Source organism: Hordeum vulgare, chromosome 1H, assembly GCF_904849725.1.
Source record: "Hordeum vulgare subsp. vulgare chromosome 1H, MorexV3_pseudomolecules_assembly, whole genome shotgun sequence".
NCBI classification, from domain to species: Eukaryota; Viridiplantae; Streptophyta; class Magnoliopsida; order Poales; family Poaceae; genus Hordeum; species Hordeum vulgare.
This window is the reverse complement of record NC_058518.1, coordinates 367,555,446-367,579,869: the sequence shown is the minus strand read 5'-3', so window position 1 is coordinate 367,579,869 and position 24,424 is coordinate 367,555,446. Positions and strand designations below refer to the sequence as shown.

The 24,424-nt window shown below is 43.3% G+C and overlaps 1 protein-coding gene across 1 annotated transcript; it reads left to right on the top strand.

The window, feature by feature from the left end:
- The first annotated feature begins 12,980 nt into the window (after window positions 1-12,980).
- On the top strand, window positions 12,981-14,213 carry LOC123411231 (glutathione S-transferase F10-like). Its single transcript, XM_045104170.1, has 2 exons — window positions 12,981-13,283; window positions 13,383-14,213. The coding sequence occupies exons 1-2, from the start codon at window positions 13,082-13,084 to the stop codon at window positions 13,961-13,963; spliced, it is 783 nt and encodes a 260-aa protein (XP_044960105.1). The 5' UTR covers window positions 12,981-13,081; the 3' UTR covers window positions 13,964-14,213.
- Window positions 14,214-24,424: the final 10,211 nt, after the last annotated feature.

Here is a 24,424-nt window from a genome sequence, read left to right as displayed (position 1 = left end):
ACATCATATTTTCAGCCCTACACTTTTACTTTGTTGCACTTTCCGTCTTCAGATCTCACCTTGCAATCAATCGTGAAGGGATTGACAACCCCTTTGTAGCGTTGGGTGCAAGTTTGCTGTTTTTGCGCAGGTACTTTAGGAACTTGGCTTGATACTCCTACTGGATTGATACCTTGGTTCTCAAACTGAGGGAAATACTTAGTGCTACTATGCTGCATCACCCTTTCCTCTTGAAGGGAAAAACCAACGCAAGCTCAAGAGGTAACAAGAAGAATTTCTGGCGCCATTTCCGGGGAGCATGAGGTGAAGCTTATCCAAGTAACCGTTGCAAACTCATCTCTTGCATTTATTTATTTTGCCTCTCGTTTTCCTCTCCCCCACTTCTGAAAAACAAAAATTTACAAAAATATTTGCCTTTTTCGTTTGCCCTTTTCTTTCCCTTGCTCTCTGTTCGCTTGTGTGCTTGTCTGCTTGCTGAAGTCACCATGACTGAAAACACCAAACTTTGTGAATTCTCGAATACTAATAATAATTATTTTATTAGTACTCCGATTGCTCCCGCCACTAGTGCGGAATCATATGAAATCAATGCTGCTTTGTTGAATCTTGATATGAAAGAGAAATTCTCCGGCCTTCCCAGTGAAGATGACGCATCCCATCTTAATACGTTCATTGAGTTATGCGATATGCAAAAGAAGAAAGATGTGGATAATGATGTGATTAAATTGAAGCTATTTCCCTTCTCATTGCGGGATCGAGCAAAAACTTGGTTTTCATCTTTGCCCAAAAATAGTATTCATTCTTGGAACAAGTGCAAAGATGCTTATATATCCAAGTGTTTTCCAACGGCTAAGATTATCTCTCTCCATAATGATATCATGAATTTTAAGCAACTAGATCATGAACATGTTGCACAATCTTGGGAGAGAATGAAATTGATGATTAGAAATTGTCCCGCACATGGCTTGAGTCTTTGGGTGATTATACAAATCTTCTATGATGGTTTGAATTTTGCTTCTAGAAATATCATGGACTCCGCCTCCGGTGGAACTTTCATGGAAATCACATTAGGAGAAGCCACAAAACTCCTAGACAATATCATGACAAGCTATTCTCGGTGGCACACTGAAAGGCACCTACTAGTAAAAAACTACACGCTATAGAAGAAATTAACTCGTTGAGTGCTAAGATGGATGAGTTAATGAAATTGTTTGCTAGTAAAGGTGCTCCTTTAGATCCAAATGATATGCCCTTGTCCTCCTTGATTGATAGTAGTAATGAAAGCTTGGATGTTAATTTTGTTGGTAGGAATAATTTTGGCAACAAAAATGCTTTTAGAGGAAACTATATTCCTAGGCCTTTTCCAAGAAATCCCTCTAATAACTTTGGCATCTCCTACAACAATGCTCATGGAAATTACAATAAATTACGCTCTGATCTAGAGAGTAATATTAAAGAGTTTATTAACTCGCAAAAGATTTTCGATGCGTCCATAGAAGAAAAACTACTCAAAATTGATGATTTGCCTAGGAGCGTTGATAGAATGTCTCTTGATATTGATTCTTTGAAAGTTAGATGTGCTCCTCCCAAGATCAATATGGATGAAACTTTGAAAGCTATGCGTGTTTCCATGAATGAGAGTAAAGAAAGAGCCGCCCAAATTTGTGCTAGACATGAATGGCTTAAAAAGGCAGGTTCTCGTGATGAGAATCACGAAGATCTTAAAGTGCTTGGTGTGACTCCCATTAAATCCTTGTTTTCTAGTGTCAAACCTAATGATGATGGGGCCGGATAAGAATCCACTTTGGTTGAAAAACGCCCCAATGATTCGGAGTCCATCTATCTTGATGCTAAAAGCATTGAAAGTGGAGTAGAGGATATCAAAACTTTGAGTAGTAATGAAACTAGTACTTTGGATTTGAAGGAATTCAATTATGATAGTTGCTCTTTGATTGAATGTATTTCCTTGATGCAATCCATGCTAAACTCTCCACACGCTTATAGCCAAAACAAGGCCTTTACCGATCATATCGTCGATGCTATGATGAAACATCTTGAAGAGAAAGTTGAATTGGAAATTTCTATTCCTAGAAAACTTCATGATGAGTGGGAACCTACTATCAAAATCAAGATCAAAAACTATGAATGCAATGCTTTGTGTGATTTGGGTGCTAGTGTTTTCGCGATTCCAAAGTCTTTATGTGCTATTCTAGGCTTCGATGAGATTGATGAGTGCTCTCTTAATTTGCATCTTGTGGATTCTACTGTTAAGAAACCTATGGGAAGGATCAATGATGTTCTTATTATTGCAAATAGGAACTATGTACCCGTAGATTGCATTGTGCTTGATATTGATTGCAATCCTACATCTCCTATCATTCTTGGTACACCTTTCCTAAGGACTATTGGTGTTGTCATCGATATGAAGGAAGGGAATATTAGATTTCAATTTCCATTAAAGAAGGGCATGGAACATTTTCCTAGAAAGAAAATAAGATTGCCTTATGAATCCATGATGAGGGCTACTTATAGTTTGAGTAACAAAGACGACGATACGTGATTCTTTCGCCTTATGCCTAGCTAAGGGCGTTAAACAAAACGCTTGTTGGGAGGCACCCCAATGAATTTATCTTTGCTTTTTGCTTTCTGTTTTGTTGCGTCCACACATCATAATTCTTTTATGATTGTGTTTTTTGTGTTTTAGCCAAGTAAAACCTTTATGACTACTTTTGGTGATGGTTGTTTGATCAGGCTGGAAAAAGACAGAAACTATTCGCTCACGAAATTATTTTTCATTTTATCCAGAAAGAACTTTTGAATTGATTCTTTTTTATGCTGGTTGATATGCCAATTTACCAAATTTTCGTAATTTTTCAGAATTGTTTGGATACCAGAAGTATACGAAGTATACAGATTGCTACAGACTGGTGTGTTTTTGATAGATTCTGTTTTTTTGTGTGTTGATTGCTTATTTTGATGAAACTATGGATAGTATCGGGGGGTAATAGCCATGGAAAAGTGAGAATACAGTAATATAACACCAATATAAAAACAAATCAAGTTTGCTACAGTACCTAAAGAGGTGGTAGTTTGTTTTCTTGTGCTAATGATATCACGAGTTTCTGTTTAAGTTTTGTGTTGTGAAGTTTTCAAGTTTTGGGTGATGTTCTCATGGACAATGGGATAAAGAGTGGAAAGAGCTCAAGCTTGGGGATGTCCAAGGCATCCCAAGCCAAATTCAAGGACACCAAAAAGCCTAAGCTTGGGGATGCCCCGGGAAGGCATCCCCTCTTTCGTCTTCAAATCCATCGGTAACATTACTTGGAGCTATATTTTTATTCACCACATGATATGTGTTTTGCTTGGAGTTCGTGTATTATAGGAGTATTTTCTTTTTGTTGTGTCACAGTCATCCTTGCTGCACACCTTTTGAGAGAGACATGCACTCATTGTGAATTTGCTAGAATACTCATTGAGCTTCACTTATATCTTTTGAGCTAGATAACTTTGCTCTATGTGCTTCACTTAGATCTTTTAGAGAATGGAGGTGTCATATTTTGGAGAAATAAGAACTCTCGATCTTCACTTATATCTTTTTGAGAGTGCTCTCTCTGAGTAACTTGGTAGTTGGCTTGTGCTACGAAAGTAGTCCTAAAGATGATAGGCGTCCAAAGAGGATACAATAAAACTTCCATATTCTTGTGCATTGATTATAAAGAGAAATCTGATTCCTCTCAATTAGTTTTGAGACATGGATTTGGTAATATTAAGAGTCATGTAAGTAAGGTGTTGTTAATCTAGAAATACTTGTGTTAAAGTTAGTGATTCCCGTAACATGCACGTATGGTGAACCGCTATGTTAAGAAGTCGGAGCATAATTGATTTATTGATTGTCATCCTTTGTGTTGCGATCGAGATCGCGCGATGGTTAACACCTACCAACCCTTCCCCTAGGAGTATGTGTTTAGCACTTTGTTTCGATTACTAATAAAAACTTTCGCAATAAGTATGTGAGTTCTTAGTGACTCATGTGAGTCCATGGTATAGATGCACTTTCACCTTCCACCATTTCTAGCCTCTCTAGTGCCGCGCAACTTCCGCCGGTACACAAAACCACCATAGATCTTCCTTAAAACAGCCACCATACCTACCTATCATGGCCTTTTCATAGCCATTCCGAGATATATTGCCATGCAACTCCCACAGTTCTGTCTCATGACTTGTGCCATCACTTACATATTGCCATTGCATGATTGTAAGATAGCTAGCGAGATGTTTCAACGTCATACGCCAAGCTCGATCGTTGCACATCCCGGCACCCTGCCGGAGGCATTTCCTATAGAGTCATCATCGTTCTAAGCATTGAGCTGTTAGTAATTGAAAGTGTGATGGTCATCATTATTAGAGCATTGTCGCATGTGAGGAAATAAAAAAAAGAGGCCAAAGTTGCCCACAAATATATATATATATATATATATATATATATATATATATATATATATATATATATATATATATATATATATATATATATATATATATATATGGAAAGAGGCCAAAGAGCCCAAAAAAAGAGATAAAAAGAGAGAAGGGACAATACTACTATCTTTTTCCACACTTGTGCTTCATAATAGCACCATGTTCTTCATGATTGAGAGTCTCTTGTTTTGTCACCATCATATACTAGTGGGAATCTTCATTATGTAACTTCGCTTGTATATTCCAATGATGGGCTTCCTCAAAATTGCCCTAGGTCTTCGTGAGCAAGAAAGTTGGATGCACACCCACTAGTTCTCTTTTTGAGCTTTCACACACTTATAGCTCTAAGTGCATCCATTGCATGGTAATCCCTACTCTTTCATATTGATATCTATTAATGGGCATCTCCATAGCCATTTCATATGCCGAGTCAATGTGACCATCTCCTCCTTTTTGCCTCACAACCTCCACCACACTCTATTTCACCTATAGTGCTATATCCATGGCTCACGCTCATGTATTGCATGAGAGTTGAAAAAGGTTTGAGAAAGTAAGAGTGCGAAAACAATTACTTGGCCAATACCGGGGTTCTGCATGATTTAAATTCGTCGTGTGGGGATGATGGCGCATAGCCAGACTATATGATTTTGTAGGAATAACTTTCTTTGGCCTTACTATTTCGAAAGTTCATGATTATCTTGCTAGTTTGCTTGAAGTATTATTGTTTTCATGTCAATAGCAAACTATTGTTTTGAATCTTACGGATCTGAACATTCATGTCACATGAAAGAAGTTACAAAGGACAAATATGCTAGGTAGCATTCCACATCAAAAATTCAGTCTTTATCACTTCCCTACTCGAGGACGAGCAGGAGTTAAGCTTGGGGATGCTTGATACGTCTCCAACGTATCTATAATTTTTGATGGTTCCATGCTATTATCTTGTCAAACTTTGGATGCTTTGTATGCCTTTTATATATTTTTTGGGACTAACTTATTAACTCAGTGCCAAGTGCCAGTTCCTGTTTTTTCCGTGTTTTTGACCTTTTTCAGAGGAGAATATTAAACGGAGTCCAAACAGAATAAAACCTTCGAAAATATTTTTTTTCCGAAACAGAAGATATGCAGGGAGCTTGAGAACCAAGGCAGAGGGCACCAGGGGAGGCCACAAACCCCTATCCGCGGCCTGGGGGGCGCGCCTAGCAGGCTTGTGGGCCCCCTGTGGCTCCTCTGCCCTACTTATTCCGCTTATAAATCCCCGAAAAATCCAAAACCACGGGAGAGAGCCACGAAAATACTTTTCCGCCGCCGCAAGCTTCTGTCTCCGCAAGATCCCATCTCGGGCACGTTCTTGTGCCCTGCCGGAGGCGGGATTCGGACACGGAGGGGTTCTTCATCAACACCATTGCCTCTCCGATGATGCGTGAGTAGTTCAACATAGACCTTCGGGTCCATAGCTAGTAGCTAGATGGCTTCTTCTCTCTCTTGGATGTTTAATACAAAGTTCTAAACGATCTTCATGGAGATCTATCCGATGTAATCTTGTTTTGCGGTGTGTTTGTCGAGATCCGATGAATTGTGGATTTATGATCAGATTATCTATGAATCTTATTTGAGTTTCTTCTGATCTCTTATATGCATGATTTCATATCCTTGTAATTCTCTTCGAGTTGTGGGTTTTGTTTGGCCAACTTGATCTATGATTCTTGCAATGGGGGAAGTGCTAGGTTTTGGGTTAATACCTTACGGTGACCTCACCCAGTGACAGAAGGGGTAGCGAGGCACGCATCGTGTTGTTGCCATCAAGGGTAAAAAGATGGGGTTTATATCTATTGCATGAATTTATCCCTCTACATCATGTCATCTTGCTTAAGGCGTTACTCTGTTTGTCGTGAACTCAATACACTAGATCCATGCTGGATAGGGGTCGATGTGTGGAGTAATAGTAGTAGATGCAGAAAGTATCGGTCTACTTGTTTCGGACGTGATGCCTATATGTATGATGATTGCCTTAGATATCGTCATGACTTTGCGTGGTTCTATCAATTGCTCGATAGTAATTCGTTCACCCACCGTAATATTTTCTATCATGAGAGAAGCCTCTAGTGAACACTATGGCCCCCGGGTCTACTTCACATCATATTTTCAACCCTACACTTTTACTTTGTTGCACCTTCCGCCTTCAGATCTCGCCTTGCAATCAATCGTGAAGGGATTGACAACCCCTTTGTAGCGTTGGGTGCAAGTTTGCTGTTTTTGCTCAGGTACTTTAGGAACTTGGCTTGATACTCCTACTGGATTGATACCTTGGTTCTCAAACTCAGGGAAATACTTACTTCTACTGTGCTGCATCACCCTTTTCTCTTCAAGGGAAAAACCAACGCAAGCTCAAGAGGTAGCAGCTGCGCCCCTCACAATACCGGTCTGGTCGTCGGCGAGGAAGAGTAGGACATGTGACAGTAGCTGGCTCATGGGAGTCGAGCTCCTGCCGTCTCCCATTCCCCACTCTTCCTCATCGAAGCCCATAACCCAGACATTGATAGTCAACATGAGACTTATGACAGATACTTCCTCGGAGGAGCCGACTTCCACCATGACGCGGTTGTGTTTCCCGCACTGGTGCACCCTACGAGGCGTTGGAGAGTGTGACTCTGCCTCTCCAACATCCACTGTCACGAGGGCCTCTGCCGCATCCATGCCCGCTACCTCGCCCAGCAGTCACGCCACGCCATGACATTGTCCGAGGACAGCCATGCTTCGTGCTCGATGCGCCAACAGAGGGGTTGCGCTTCCGCCACGGTGTTCGGATGCCAGACGGGCCACACCGCCTCCGGTGAGGCAGCGACACCGGATCCAAGGACCATTTGTGTGGACGCAATGGATTCCCGGTGTTGCAAGTCCGAGCGCTGTCGTAGTGCGACCGCCTCCCAGGACCATCAGTTGGATTTTTCCTCACTGATGATTTTCTCTCAAAGTCCTCATAGGATGGGATGCCCTTAAATGAGAACTGTCAAGATCTCTCTCGGAGCAACCAACCAGCTAGTGGTTATGGGGGCGGCTATTTATAGCCAGGGAGCAATCCTAGCTTGATTTGACATAAATGCCCCAATGATATGACCGTTATGTGGATAAGGTTTGGGGACAGCTCGCGCTTGGCGCGGCAATGTCGGCACTTTCAAGCTATGGAAGTCCTCATGTCTCACATCTTCCTCACTTGTAGGCAATTTTCCTTGGCAAAATCCTAACTTCTCACTTCAGAGAACATAAGACCTTCGTCTCTGTCACTCAAGAAATTGACTAAACTGTAAAAGATTTCCAAAGGCTTCACTCGAAGGATTGGGTATGTGTAGGCTTTGAGGTGAGCATCACTTGAAAACTTTTCCTTAGTATTACCTCGACCCCCTTTAGCAATACGGTGTTCCTATGACTCAAAAGAAAGGAAATGAAAATACGAAAACAAAAGTCTTCACGCTTCAAAGTCATTGCATCAATATCCTCAAGGACACACCAATTTTCTCACTTTCAAAATCTTCACGAAAGTATCAAAGTCTTCACTTGAAGACATTCATTTTTAGGGATAGATATTCTTTGAATAACTCAAACTCCTCAACGACTTATAGAGCCTATGTACACTCACAAACACATTAGTCTCTTAACCTATAAGTCTTCCATACATCAAAATCACTAAGGGGCACTAGATGCACTTACACGTGGCGAATGAGAGTGGGGGGAGTGGAGGAGAGGGGAGTGAAGTGCCTAGGGTTTGGTCTGCCGAGCGGATGAGGACGGATATATGTGGGATAGATGCGGGCCAGACGGTCGTGCCTGGGCGCACCCGGCTCCCCCATATCCGCCCCATATTTGGGCTGGAAATGAGGGGTGCCGACCAGCACAGGTGTTTGAGGCCGGTTTGAGGGGTCCGTCTGGGTCGCTTTTTCGTGACCGATCAGTAATCGAGCGGCTTGTCCGGACGTTTGACGAGGGTTTGAGCGAAATCATTAATTGAGGAGTACACCTTTTAAAGATCACTCCCACCTCCTAGGTTGCGACACGTGACTCATTGCATGCGTGCGAGTTGTCACAACCGCGAGTTTTCCCTTTTTTTGTAGATCCGTATTTTAAAACCGTTTAATCTACTACACTATGTGTCCAAATCTCGAACCGTTTTCATCGTTGGGCTTCTCGCGTCGAAATCTTCAAAACTAGATCCCATATTGATAGGTTTTGGCGAACTTTTTTTCACGAAAAAACGGACCAAAAAACCGTGCCTCTCGCGTTAAAAAAACAAAAAAAGTGTTATTTTGCGTTTTCCCTTTCCGGGAGGCATGGTCGTAGCTCTGGCGAAAAAAACACGCGTTTTCCCTTTTCGAGAGGCACATGCATGCCTCTCATGAAGGCAAAACCGTGCCTCTCGCAGAAGCAAAACGCGCCTCTCACAAAGAAAACAGAAAACACGTTTTTGCCTTACCAAGAGGCATGACCGTGCCCCTCGCGAAGGAAAAACCTTGCCTCTCTCGAAAGCAAAACAGTGCCTCTCGCTAAAGAAAAATCGTGCCTCTCGCAAAAACACTTTTTTTTTAATTCCCGAGGGGCACGGGCGTACCTCTCGTGAAGGTAAAATTGTGCCTCCCGCGAAAGCAAAATTGTGTCTCTTACGTAAAAAAAACAGAAAACACATTTTTCACGCAATTTTTTCATCAAAAAGCTCAGAAAGACCGGTGAAAAACCGAAACACCAAAAAGAATCGAAAAAACCTATCTAAAAAGCCAAAAAACACGTGCGAAAAAAATCGAAGGGAAGCGCTTATAACTCGACATGTGGTGGTGGTTGAAAACGCGTAAGTGGTGTCACGTGAGAATGCTCGTTAAAAGGCTTTTGAAGTAGCGCTCGCTAACTAGTTGCTTTCGGGTTTGAGGGGTTCTGTTGTAGATGATCTCATGGAGCAAACATCAAACTAAGGGGGTCTGCTGCTGGCTGCGACTAGTTAAGATTAAGGCTTAGCTAGCCCATTCAAAGAAAATGTTTTCCTTTTTGTGTGTTGATCGCTGTTCTCAATTATTCCAGGGGCTTTGATCGCACTAGACAATTGTTAGCGCAGTTCTAATCTTTTTATATGTTTCATAAAATATGTTCGTGACAATCAAAAAATGTTCATGTATTTCACAAAAATGTATGCAACTTATAATTTTTTTTGAATATAATGTAACAAAATGATTGATTAATATAGATTTTTTAATTTAACTAAAAATGTAAGCAAAATTTTATAAAAAGACTACCAAGTTCCAAAAAAATATTTATGATATTTTAAAAAATGTTCTATACTCTACTAGAAATTTGTTCACGTAAGTTAAAAACATATTTATCTCTTAAAATAATGTACGTGAAATCATAAAGTAATAACCATGCGTAGCAAAACAAAAGTCCATTAATTTATAAAACTATTTATAAAATGTAAAACATGTTTTACTAGTTTAGAAATCTTTGAATAATATTTTAAAATTGTACAACATGTATTTTATTTTTTATGGTGTATTAAAAAGTGTTCAAATCAGGTATTTTTGAAAGAAATGAAAATGCCCAATATGAATCAGAGAGATGTCTCAGGTATGCTCTAAAAATGAAAAACTATGAAAAAGTAGAAATGTGTTAACCTATAAATTGTTTGAAAAATGCCTGACATGAAACAAAAAAAATGAAAAAGGGAGAAGAAAACCAAGAAAAAAAACAAAGAAAACCAAAGTACACAGAGAATGAAAGTAAGAACGAAATAACCAGTGAGAAAACAAAGAAGCCAAACAATGAAGTATCCCACGAAAAGTAAAATGAAGAACAATAGAAAAACCATAGGAAAAAAAGGAGAAAACCCCGACACCGAAACAATTCGAACCTACTAGATCCTAGCTAGGAACCGGACTAATGGAGCCCGTTATGCATCGCTCGTAAGCGACTCCCATTAAAAATCGATACGGGCGATATGTAATGTAACTATGCCGAGCAGAGAGGCTTTGACGCGGGCCGTATCCGAGAGCAGCCGGTGCGCCCCCAAGAAAAGCTGTGGCCGCGATATGGTCCAGGCCTTTCGTCAGACTGCAGGCAGATCCACGGAAAGAGTAAAGAGCTGTCAAACATCAGTCATTAGTCAGTACAGTACAGTACACGATGATGCTTTACCTTGATGGACGCCACTGCATCTGATACTAAAAACCTGTCAGCGTGCATGCAGATTCGGGGCAGCTAGTGCTACGACACGAATATATTCAGAACTTACAATCATAGGATTAGTATAACGTAGCCAATATCTTTAATGTGGTATTGTATGACTTGTCTATTTGTTGCTACTACATTCTTTACCCGTTTCAGATCTTGCTCACGATAGGTTTACCTACAAAAAGCAGAAGTGTCACATCTGTACTATTAGGACTTGTCTAGAAGTTTGGAGGATTTTTCTTCCTTAACCCTAGATGCTAGGGCAAACTTTTCCTCCAAACTTCACAAGTAAGTCCGTAGATTCGTCTCACCTCTGCCTGTGGTTTCGACGGCCGGTGGCGCGAAGGAAATCCTTTTGTTCTCTCTCTGGTTAGTAATTTAGGTTAGGATTTTTTAGTCCTTGCGGGTGCAACGTTTTGATGGATGGTGACGCTTCTGCTTTGAGTTTGTTTTCTAGGCTTCGATTCTTTTTGAGGTTGTCCGTCTGGACATAGTTGACGGTGCTCTAGCGTAGATTTATGTCATCTCCTTGGACGATGAGGTTAGGATTTTTTGTCATGTGGACGGATTTGGTGTCACATGCTTCAGGTTTATGCAAGGGTTTAATGAAAAAGACTGTGGCTCCAGGGCGCTTGTCCTTAGGGTTGTTGAGTATATGAGCAAACTACTACAAGATTTAATCCAAATTAACAGTAAATAAATCATGACGACAATAACAAAGATTGAACTAATCATGCGGACTAGCATAGTAGATGAATAGATCAAATCTACGACACAAACTAGATACAAAAATTCTAGCATTACCTCAAACAAAGAGGATAAGATTGCATATGGTGTAGCGGGAGCAGAACCGCCAGTGTTGGTGTTGTCTGCCATGATAAAGAGGTTGCGAGATCGGGGAAGAAGTCGTCGTCCGGGAAGTAGTTGCTGCCAGCAGTCGCACGAGTGCGCTCCCCAAAAACCCGATCTCCCCTCTCCCGTACAGGACCATGAGAGGTGGGGTTCCGGAGGCCTGCTATCCTTTCTCATGGAGCATGCCAAAAGGAGGGATGGAGAAGACTTGGGTGGCGGCGCAATGACCTGGAACGGTGCGGAGTCATATGATGTGACGTCCGCTATGGTTGGCAGGGACCTCACGTATATACATGCGCGTCTGGATGGAGAGATGTGGACTGGACCCACGTCCGAGTCGGTAATAGCCCACGATCCGATGTCTCAGATCATGGCGTGTCTGTTACGGATTCTTCATTCCTGACCAGCAAAAATAAGCGCGTAGGTATGAGTTCGGTTCGGCTCAATCCTGTGACGAGGCGAGCGAGGAGAAGGAGCGCGCATGTAGGTCTCCTCTTCTCATGCTCGTACAAGTGCTAGAAGAGCCCACCTTATAAGATGATGCAACTCTCTTGCAACTAACGGTATGAGACTAAACATTAGTTTCACTCACACTACACACAAAACCTAGCAAAAATGGAATTTAGATTTTAGTTGGGCTTTGGGCCAAAGGCCTATTAGCAAAATTCTAACAAGGGGCACATGCACGTAGACTTTCCGGCTGTCATCGACATGATCAAATCGACTCCGATAGAAGAGCATGACAGCGGTGCATCGGCGACTCGTTCACATGACAGTAGTGGGTTCGATAGTCTTGAATCTCAATGCATTTTTATTATGTCTGAGAAGCTTTGTACTTCCGATGAGTTTTTATAATAGATCTGATCTTTTTGGAACGAAAAATCTATCCAAAGATATGCTAGGGATATATATGGTTAATTACCATGAATATATTTTTGACTAATCGTCAGTTGTTCCAACACAGCACAATCGAAGACGTTTACATATGTACATAGACACATTTTTTTATGAATGCACATACGCATACTTTAACTCTATATAAGTATTGATATTGAGCCTAGTAACATATTAAGATTGATGAAGTTAGGGCAGGCAGACGGCTACAAGATAAAAACGAGCACCGGTGCAAGTCTAGGACTTGAACCACAATGGGCTGATTCTAGAAAAAAAGCTAACCATCTGATCTACTCTCAGTTCGGGACTAATATCCAGTTGTTAATGCTCTTTACATGGTAGAGATTACGCTTTAATGCTAGTTCAGTTTCTTCTCCCAGGATTCCTTGTGGACGACATGATACATACTCACACTTTGAGCGCTTTTGCTCTTTAGTTTTTGCTTTCTCTTTTGCATGAACCTGTCGCGAAGCAAGGTATTGCTCCCAGTCCCACGCTCCCGGCTACACAACCTTCCAGCATTTGCTATATATATGGCCATTATAGACCGGTCCTAAAAAACAACAACGAGATCTGCCACACATCACCCGTCCTCCATCGATCAACGATCAACTGAGCAGCAGAGTAGAGGGAGTGACCGGCGACGACGATGCCGGGAGCCGTGAAGGTGTTCGGGTCGCCGACGTCGTCGGAGGTCGCCCGCGTCCTGACGTGCCTCTTCGAGAAGGATGTCGAGTTCCAGCTCATCCGTGTCGACTCCTTCCGCGGCCCCAACCGCATGCCCCAGTACCTCAAGCTGCAGCCGCACGGCGAGGCGCTCACCTTCGAGGACGGCAACGTCACCCTCGTTGGTAAGCAACGCAACAATGTCAGTAGATTTTGATCTCCGTGACGCACACTAGTATATGTTGATGAAATGTGTCATGTGTGGATGATGCGCGTGGGCGTAGAGTCGAGGAAGATCCTGAGGCACATCGCCGACAAGTACAAGAGGCAGGGGAACCCGGACCTGATCGGGATGGGGGCGCTGGAGCGCTCGTCCATCGAGCAGTGGCTGCAGACGGAGGCGCAGAGCTTCGACGTGCCCAGCGCCGACATGATCTACAGCCTCGCCTACCTGCCGCGCACCATGCCGCTCGACGGCAGAAAGGACGGCGGCGCCGGCGCCGGCCGCGACTCTGCCAGGCAGCAGCAGCAGCAGCAGCGGGACATTATGATGAGTCCGGCCCACATGCAGAAGGTGGAGGAGATGAAGCAGCTGTTCGAGAAGAGCAGCAGGGATCTGAGCAAGGTGCTGGACATCTACGACCAGCGGCTTGAGGAGGCCGAGTACCTCGCCGGCGACAAGTTCACCCTCGCCGACCTCTCCCACATGCCCAACGCCGACCGCCTCGCCTCCGACGAGCGCACTGCCCGCCTCATCCAGTCCCGCAGGAACGTCAGCCGCTGGTGGACTGCCGTCTCGAGCCGCGGGTCCTGGGTGTACGTCAAGAGCCTGCAGCGCCCGTCGTCCGCCGAGGCGCCATTCTGATCTCCATGCGCGATCGCCGTCGAGAAGGTGCTGCCCACAGCTCCATCAACACCATATCCGTGGCATTTCCGTTCCTGCGCTTCACAGTTTCGATTGATATCTTTGCCCTTTCCGTTGTTCTGAATAATCTCGTATACGTTGCGTTCTTCTTCATCGGCATGGGTGTTTCGCCCCTGCCTTCCTGCTGTTGCCGTCGAAAGATCATTTGAATCGTGTAATAATAAGCGTAATAAAATGCTTTCCCCTGTCTTTTTTTTATTGTAGTTCGGATACTGCACTAGCATGCACGAACACGGAAATTTCTGTTCGCACAGCTCCACTGCGTACACGATCTGCACTGGTCTTTTTTTAGTAAGACAGCAGGAGATCTGCTCTGATTCTATTAAGAAGGAGAAAGGCCGACGGCCAAATACAATGTTATGTCAGATCAAGTGTACACTGGAAAAAAGACAACTGTTGCCGGCTTTGTCACGCAACAAAGGGATCGAATAGTGTGATTTCAGCCTAGATCAAAAATAATTGGGCAGCCCCAAGTTTTCAGGCTGCAGCTTCATATTTAATAGGGGTAATCAACATTGAAACCGGAAGCTCTTTTTTCTGAAAAATCCTACGGTTTCGTTCAAGCCAAAGCTCCAAGCAGATCAACATTGCAAGTGCATGTGCTCCTTTCCTTCGTCCTGCGTCTAAACCAGGAGGACTTAGAGTTTGAAACCATTCGCTGAGGGATCCCTCAGCCATCCAGGTAGCAGATTTTAAGGATGGCAAACATGTGAAGACAGCCATTGCATCCCAAACCTTCCTCGACCATAATCATTCAGAGAGGAGATGCGCGGTTGTCTCGAGACAACGGATACAAAGAGGGTAGAAATAATTATTGTCCCAACCTCGCAAAAGCAACACGTCTGCGGTGAGGATCTTGTTTTGCATGGCCATCCAGAGGAATATCTTGCACTTGGGAAGCGCCCAGGTCCGCATACCGAGGTGTATAGTTTGTAGTTGATCATATCCTCGAATTGAAAGTGATAGGCTGACCTGGCAGAGTATGTACCATCAGTTGTCAACTTCCATGCAATGGAGTCACTAACCGTCGGGCTCAGATGAGTTTGATTTAAAATATTGGAGAGGTTAATAAGCTCATCAATCATATCATCACGCCAGTTGCGCTCGAGATCGTGGACCCAGTTATCCCGCGACAGTGCATCATGGACAGTTCTTCCTTTCCTGGATGAGCCCTCAAACAATTTTGGTGCAACATCCCTTGGTGCCATCCCATGTAGCCATGCATCCTTCCAGAAAAGTGTTGTTTTTCCATCTCCTATGATGACTTTAGTAGCACCGGAAAATATAGCGAAATCTCTATCATCACATAGTCCTCCCGCGCCAGCAATCGGAATTTTGGCATCGGTCCATCGTAGCCAAATCCATCTTAACCTGAGTGCACGTGCAAAATTTTCCATGTCATGCATCCCAAGAGCTCCAAGCTGTTTTGGGCGACAGATGACGTCCCATCTTACCCTGCATTGCCCTCCATTGCATTTTTCTTCGGCACACCAAAACCAAGCCCTAGTGTGCTGGTCAAACCAGTTTAGGAGTCATTTTGGAGGTTTATGCGATGAGAGCATGTAGACAAGCAGGGATTGAAGAACCGCTTTCGCTAGGATCATCCTATCCCCCTTGGACATTAGCTTGCCTTTCCATCCCGCCATTTTGTTGTCAAACTTGGACATGATGTTGAGGTAATGAATTTTCTGTAGCTTCTTGACAGAAAACGTCATCCCAAGGTAGGTAGAAGGAAATTCGGGCGTGACGATGTTGAGACTGGAGCATATGTCGGTGAAGGATGCATTGGGGAGCCCTTTCGTGAAGATATTAGCAAATTGCGCACTCGTTGGAACATGTAGAACTCGAACCTCGCCAACAGCCACCTTCTCATGAACAAAGTAGATGTCGATCTCAATGTGCTTCGTGCGACGATGCTGAAGTGGATTAGATGCGAGATAGACTGCTGAAATGTTGTCGCAGTAAACAATGGTAGCATGCTCGAGTGGTCGATGAAGCTCCACGAGGAGTTGTTGAAGCCAGACGGCCTTGGCTACAGCATGTGCAACAGCCCGATACTTAGATTCAGCGGAGTACATGGAAACTGTATCCTGCCTTTTCGAAGATCAAGAAACAACATTATCACCCAAATAAACACAATAGCTGGATGTGGATCATCGAGTGTCGGGACAACCTGCCCATTCTACATCAGAATATACTGTCAATACTGTTGGAGAGGAAGACTTAATAAGGAGGTCGTGGTCTAGAGTACCTTTGAGATAGCGAAGAATGCGTCTAATATGAGCAAGATGAGGAGCACGAGGGTCGTGCATAAAAAGACAGGCTTGTTGAATAGAGTAGGAATATCAGGACGAGTGAGAGTATCATATTGAAGGGCACCGGTAATGCTACGATAATAAGTGGGATCGGGAACGTGGTCGCCATCAGCCGATAATTCGGCACCATTGTCAGCAGGTGTTCGACAAGGTTGACAATCAGACATGCCGGCACGGGAGAGAAAATCTATAACATATTAGCGTTGGGAGATAAAAAGAGTAGAGGGAGTACGAGAAACATTAATACCAAGAAAATGATGTAGAGGACCAAGATTAGTCATAGAAAATTCATGATTGAGAGAAGATATTATTTGGTATAGGAAAGTATTGGAAGAAGCGGTTAGAATAATATCATCTACATATAATAAGAGATAGGAGGTGTGATTGGAGGAATGAAAAACAAAGAGAGAGGAGTCAGATTTAGAAGGGACAAAGCCAATGGTATGAACGAAGGTAGCAAAACATTGGAACTAGGCTCGAGGAGCCTGCTTCTGACCATACAACGATTTGTTAAGAAGACAAACGAGATTCGGGGAGGAGGGATTTTCAAAACCAGAGTGTTGCTGGCAGTACACAGTTTCATTCAGTGTTCCATGGAGAAAAGCATTTTTGACATCCAATTCAAGAATGGTCCATGAAGAGGAGACCGCAAGACTAAGAACAACACGGATGGTGCTAGGTTTTACCACAGGAGAAAAGGTCTCATCAAAATCAATGTCGTGCTGCTGTGAAAAACCACGACAAACCCAGCGGGCTTTGTAGCGGCCAAGAGAACCATCGACATGAAACTTGTGGCGAAAAACCCATTTGCCAGAGACAATATTAACAGCAAGAGAACCATCGGCACCAAACGGGATCAAGAAGAGCTTGTTTGTATGAGGTGGGTAGAGGGGAGTAGTCGGTGTGGCCGTGAGATTAAGACGACGAGTAGGGAGATGGAAACCATGTTTGCCATGAGTACACATGACATGATCATTTGTGGGTGGTGGAATGGGTACGGAGTTGGGTGGGAGGGGTAATTGGACCGGTGCCAGGCTTGCCATGCTTGCTGGGCTTGCCGTGCTTGCCGGGCTTGCTGGTGCCAGGCTTGCCGGTGCGGGGCTTGCCAGTGTTGGGCTTGCCAGTGTCGGGCTTGCCGGGCCGGCCGGCTGCATCAGGCTAGCCGGCCTCGCCGTGGGAGAGGGAGAGGTCGCAACAGAGGTGGCGGTGGTTTGCCGGTGATTGGGTAATGTCGGTGAGGTGGCGGTGATTTACCGTTGACTAGAACCTCTCTCACGAGCAAGACGTGATCAGACCCCAGAACTATATGGGTGTTGGATTCGTTAGAATCACATGGTGATGTGAACTAGATTATTGACTCTAGTGCAAGTGGGAGACTGTTGGAAATATGCCCTAGAGCCAATAATAAATTAGTTATTATTATATTTCTTTGTTCATGATAATCGTTTATTATCCATGCTATAATTGTATTGATTGGAAACACAATACTTGTGTGCATACATAGACAAAACACTGTTCCTAGTAAGCCTTTAGTTGACTAGCTCGTTGATCAAAGATGGTCAAGGTTTCTTGACCATAGGCAAGTGTTGTTACTTGATAACGGGATCACATAATTAGGAGAATCATGTGATGGACTAAACCCAAACTAATGAACGTAGCATGTTGATCGTGTCATTTTGTTGCTACTGTTTTTCTGTGTGTCAAATACTTATTCCTATGACCATGAGATCATATAACTCACTCGCACCGAAGGAATGCCTTGTGTGTATCAAACGTCACAATGTAACTGGGTGACTATAAAGATGCTCTACAGGTATCTTCGAAGGTGTCCGTTGAGTTAGTATGGATCAAGACTAGGATTTGTCACTCCGTGTGATGGAGAGGTATCTCTAGGCCCACTCGGTAATACAACATCACACAGAAGCCTTGCAAGCAATGTGACTTATTGTATATCACGGGATCTTGTATTACGGAACGAGTAAAGAGACTTGCCGGTAAACGAGATTGAAATAGGTATACGGATACCGATGATCGAATCTCGGGCAAGTAACATACTGAAGGACAAAGGGAATGACATATGGGATTATATGAATCCTTGGCACTGAGGTTCAACCGATAAAGATCTTCGGAATATGTAGGATCCAATATGGGCATCCAGGTCCCGCTATTGGATATTGACCGTGGAGTCCCTCGGGTCATGTCTACATAGTTCTCGAACCCGCAGGGTCTCCACACTTAAGGTTCGGCGATGTTTTATGCGTATTTGAGTTATATGGTTGGTTACCTAATGTTGTTCACGAGGGTTTCCGGAATGGTCTGGAAACGAAGATTGATATAAAGGATGACCTCATTTGATTACTGGAAAGTTTTCGGCATTATCGGGAATGTACCGGGAGTGACAAATGGGTTCAGGATGTTCCCCCTGGGGGGGGGGAGCCCACCCGGGGGAAGCCCATAGGCCTTAGGGCTGCCGCACCGGCCCTTAGTGGGGAGGTGGGACAGCCCAAGAGGCCCTATGCGCAGGAGAAGAAAAAATCAAAGAGAAAAGAAGGGAAAGTGGAGAAGGACTCCACCTTCCAATCCTAGTTGGACTAGGATTGGAGGAGGACTCCTCCCCCCCCCCCCTTCGGCCGACCCCTTGAGGCTCCCTTGAGCCTCAAGGCACGTACCTCCCCCTCCCTCCTATATATACTAAGGTATTAGGGCTGATTTGAGACAACTTTGCCACGGCAACCCGACCACATACCTCCACGGTTTTTCCTCTAGATCGTATTTCTGCGGAGCTCGGGCGGAGCCCTGCTGAGATAGATCACCACCAACCTCCGGAGCGCTGTCACGCTGCCGGAGAACTCAACTACCTCTCCATCTCTCTTGCTGGATCAAGAAGGCCGAGATCATCGTCGAGCTGTACGTGTGCTGAACGCGGAGGTGCCGTCCGTACGACACTAGATCGGAGCGGATCGTGGGACGGATCGCGGGACGGTTCGCGGGGCGGATCGAGGGACGTGAGGACGTTCCACTACATCAACCGCCTTTCTTAACGCTTCCTGCTGTGCGATCTACAAGGGTACGTAGATCGGAAATCCCCTCTCGTAGATGGACATCACCATGATAGGTCTTCGTGCGCGTAGGAAATTTTTTGTTTCCCGTGCGATGTTCACCAACAGTGGCATCATGAGCTAGATTCATGCGTAGATGTTATCTCGAGTAGAACACAAAAGTTTTTGTGGGCGGTAATGTGCGATTTGCTGCCTTCCTTAGTCTTTTCTTGATTCCGCTGTATTGTTGGATCGAAGCGGCTCGGACCGACATTACTCGTACGCTTACGAGATACTGGTTTCATCGCTATGAGCAACCCCGTTTCTCAAAGATGACTGGCGAGTGTCGGTTTCTCCAACTTTAGTTGAATCGGATTTGACCGAGGAGGTCCTTGGAGAGATATTAAATAGCAATTCATACATATCCGTTGTGGTGTTTGCGTAAGTAAGATGCGATCATACTAGATACCCATGGCAACCACGTAAAACATGCAACAACAATTAGAGGACGTCTAACTTGTTTTTGCAGGGTATGCTTGTGATGTGATATGACCAACGACTTGATGAGATATATTGGATGTATGAGATGATCATGTTGTAATAGTTAATATCGACTTGCACGTCGATGGTACAGCAACCGGCAGGAGCCATAGGGTTGTCTTTAAACTAACGTTTGTGTTTGCAGATGCATTTACTATATTGCTAGGAAGTAGCTTTAGTAGTAATAGCATAAGTAGCACGACAACCCCGATGGCGACACGTTGATGGAGATCATGGTGTGGCGCCGGTGACAACTAGATCGTGCCGGTGCTTTGGTGATGGAGATCAAGAAGCACATGATGATGGCCATATCATGTCACTTATGAATTGCATGTGATGTTAATCCTTCATGCACCTTATCTTGCTTAGAACGACGGTAGCATTATGAGGTGATCTCTCACTAAAATTTCAAGATCAAATTGTGTTCTCCCCCACTGTGCACCGTTGCGACAGTTCGTCATTTCGAGATACCACGTGATGATCGGGTGTGATAGACTCAACGTTCACAAACAACGGGTGCAAAACATTTGCACAGGCGGAACACCCGGGTTAAACTTGACGAGCCTAGCATGTGCAAACATGGCCTCGGAACACAAGAGACCGAAAGGTCGAGCATGAATCATATAGTTGATATGATTAGCATAGAGATGCATACCACTGAAACTATTCTCGACTCACGTGATGATCGGACTTGAGATAGTGGATTTGGATCATGTACCACTGAAATGACTAGAGAGATGTACTTTTTGAGTGGGAGTTCTTAAGTAATACGAGTAATTGAACTAATTATCATGAACATAGTCTAATGGTCTTTGCGAATTAAGATGTAGCTTGCGCTATAGCTCTACTGTTTTTATATGTTCCTAGAGAAAAGTTAGTTGAAAGTTCATAGTAGCAACTGTGCGGACTTAGTCCGTAAAACAGAGGATTGTCCTCATTGTTGCGCAGAAGACTTATGTCCTTAATGCACCACTCGGTGTGCTGCACCTCGAGCGTCGTCTGTGGATATTGCGAACATCTGACATACACGTTCTTGATGACTACGTGATAGTTCAGTGCGCAATACTTTATGGCTTACAAGCAAGGCGCCGAAGACGTTTTGAAAACGTCGCAGAACATAAGAGATGTTCAAAGAGATGAAATTGAGATTTCATGATCGTGCCCTTGTTGTGAGATATAAGACCTCCGACAAGATTCTTTGTCCACGAAGTAAAGGAGAAAAGCTCAATCATTGAGCGTGTGCTCAGATTGTCTGAGTACGACAATCACTTGAATCAAGTGGGAGTTAATCTCCCAGATGGGATAGTGATGGTTCTCCAAAGTCACTGCCACCAAGCTGTGAGAGCTTCCTGATGAACTATAACATATCAAGGATAGATACAATGATCCTTGAGCGATTCGCGATGTTTGACAATGCGAAAGTAGAAATCAAGAAGGAGCATCAATAGTTGATGGTTAGTAAAACCACTAAGTTTCAAGAAAGGCAAGGGCTAGAAGGGATACTTCATGAAACGGCAAAACAGTTGCTGCACTAATGAAGAGACCCAAGATTAAACCCAAACCCAAGACTAAGTGCTTCTGTTATGAGGGGAACGGTCACTGAGGCGGAGCTACCCTAGATGCTTGGTAGATAAGAAGGCTGGCAAAGTCGACAGAAGTATATTTGATATACATGATGTTGATGTGTACTTTACTGGTATTCCTAGTAGCGCGAGGGTATTGGATACCGGTTCGGTTTCTAAGTGATTAGTAACACAAAATGAAAGCTACGGTATAAACGAAGACTAGCTAAAGGCGAGGTGACGATAAGTGTTGGAAGGGTTTCCAAGGTTGATGTGATCAAACATCGCATGCTCCCTCTATCATCGGGATTGGTGGTAAAACCTAAATAATTGTTATTTGGTGTTTGCGTTGAGCATGAACATGATTGGATCGTGTTTATTGCAATACAATCATTCATTTAAAGAGAATAATAGTTATTCTATTTGCTTGAATAAATACCCTCAATGGTTTATTGAATCTCGATCGTAGTGTTACACATGTTCATAATATTGGTGCCAAAAGATACAAAGTAATAATGATAGTACCACTTAGTTGTGGCACTGCCACTTGAGTCATGTTGGTATAAAATGCATGAAGAATCTCCATGCCGATGGATCTTTGTACTCACTCATTTTTGAAATGTTTGGGACATGCAAACCATACCTGTTGGTATAAAATGCATGAAGAAACTCCATAGAGATGGATCATTTGGACTCACTTGATTTTGAATCACTTGAGACATGCAAAACATGCCACATGAAACAAGAGAGTAACTTGTTGGGAGTAATGCATTTTTGATGTGTGCAGTCCAATGAGTGCTAAGGCACGCAGTGGATATCGTTATGTTCTTACTTTACTGACGATTTGAGTAGATACAAGAGTATTTACTTGATGAATCACAAGTCTGAAATATTGAAAAGTTCAAAGCATTTTCAGACTGAAGATCGTCGTGACAAGAAGATAAACTGTCTATGATATGATCATAGAGATGAATATCTGAGTTACGAGTTTTTGGTACGCAGTTAAGACAAAGTGAAAATTGTTTCGCAATTCATGCCACCTGGAACACCATAGTGTGATGATGTGTCTGAACGTCATAGCCACGCCCTATTAGATATGGTGCATACTATGATGTCTCTTATCAAATTACCACTATCGTTTATGGGTTATACATTAGACAACCGCATTCACTTTAAATAGGGCACCGCGTATTTCTGTTGAGATGACACATTATAGACTATGGTTTGGAGAAGCCTAAATTGTCGTTTCTTGAAAGTTTGGGGCTGCGACGCTTATTTGAAAAAGTTTCAGTCTGATAAGCTCGAACCCAAAGCGGATAACTGCATCTTCAGAGGATATCCAAAGCAGTTGGGTGCATCTCCTATCTCAGATCCGGAAGCAAAGTGTTTGTTTCTAGAAACGGGTCCTTTGTCGAGGAAAGGTTTCTCTCGAAAGAATTGAGTGGGAGATTGATAGAACTTGATGAGGTTATTGAACTATCACTTCAACTAGTGTGTAGCAGTGCGCAGGAAGATGTTCCTGTGGCGCCTACACCAATTGAAGTGGAAGCTGATGATAGTGATCATGGAGCATCAGATCAAGTTACTACAGACCTCGTAGGTCGACAAAGGTCACGTACTACTACAGAGTGGTACGGTAACCCTGTCTTGGAGGTCATGTTGTTGAACAACAATGAACCTACGAGTTATCGAGAAGCAATGGTGGGCCCGGATTCCGACAAATGGCTGGAGGCCATGAAATCCGAGAAAGGATCCATGTATAAAACAAAGTGTAGACTTTGGAAGAACTACTTGGTGGTAGTAAGACTATTAAGTAAAGATGGATCTTTAAAAGGAAGACAGACGATGATGGTGATAAGTCACTATTAAGAAAAGCTCGACTTGTCGCAAAGATGGTTTTGACAAGATCAAAGAGTTGATTATGATGTAACTTTCTCACTCATAGCGATGCTAAAAGTCTGTTGGAATTATGTTAGTAGTTACTGCATTATTAGTGAAATATTGCACATAGGAAGTCAAAACATTGTTTCCTCGACGGTTTCCTTGAGGAAAGATTGTATGTGATACAATCAGAAGGTTTTGTTGATCCTAAGGATACTAACAAGTATACAAGCTCCAGCGATCCTTCAATGGACTGGTGTAAGCATCTCGGAGTTGGAATATACGCTTTGATGAGATGATCAAAGCTTTTGGGTTTGTGCAAGGTTTATGAGAAACTTGTATTTCCAAAGAAGTGAGTGGGAGCACTATAGAGTTTCTTATAAGTATATGTGGTTGACATATTGTTGATCAGAAGTAATGTAGAATTTCTATGAAGCATAAAAGGGTTGTTTGAAAGGAGTTTTTCAAAGGAATACCGGGATTGAGCTACTTGAACATTGAGCATCAAGATCTATGGAGATAGATCGAAACGCTTAATAGAAGTTTCAACAAGATGCATGCCTTGACAAGTTTTTGAAGGAGTTCAAAATAGATCAGCAAAGAAGAAGTTCTTGATTGTGTTGTAAGGTGTGAATTTGAGTAAGACTCAAAACCCGACCACGACAGAATAAAGAGAATAGACGAGGGTCGTCTTTTATGCCTTAGCCGTAGACTCTAAAGTATGCCATGCTGAGTACCGCACCTGGTGTGTGCCTTGCAGCAAGTCTGTTAAGAGGTATAGAGAGTGATCCAGGATTGAATCAATGATCAGCGGTCAAAGTTATCCTTAGTAACTAATGGACTAAGGAATTTTTCTCGATTATGGAGGTGGTTAAAGAATTCTTCGTAAAGGGTTACGTCGATGCAAGCTTTGACACTAATCCGAATAACTATGAGTAGTGAAACGGATTCGTATAGTAGAGTAGATATTTGGAGTATTTCCGAATAGCACGTAGTAGCAGCATCTATAAGATGACATAAATATTTGTAAAGAACACACGGATCTGAAAGTTTCAGAACCATTGA

What these genes read in the sequence shown, in the direction of transcription:
- LOC123411231 (XM_045104170.1), top strand. Translation starts at nt 13,082, where the DNA reads ATGCCGGGAGCCGTGAAGGTGTTCGGGTCGCCGACGTCGTCGGAGGTC. An exon ending in CGGCAACGTCACCCTCGTTG is followed by an intron (nt 13,284 to 13,382) that starts GTAAGCAACGCA and finishes GCGTGGGCGTAG; the next exon opens with AGTCGAGGAAGATCCTGAGG.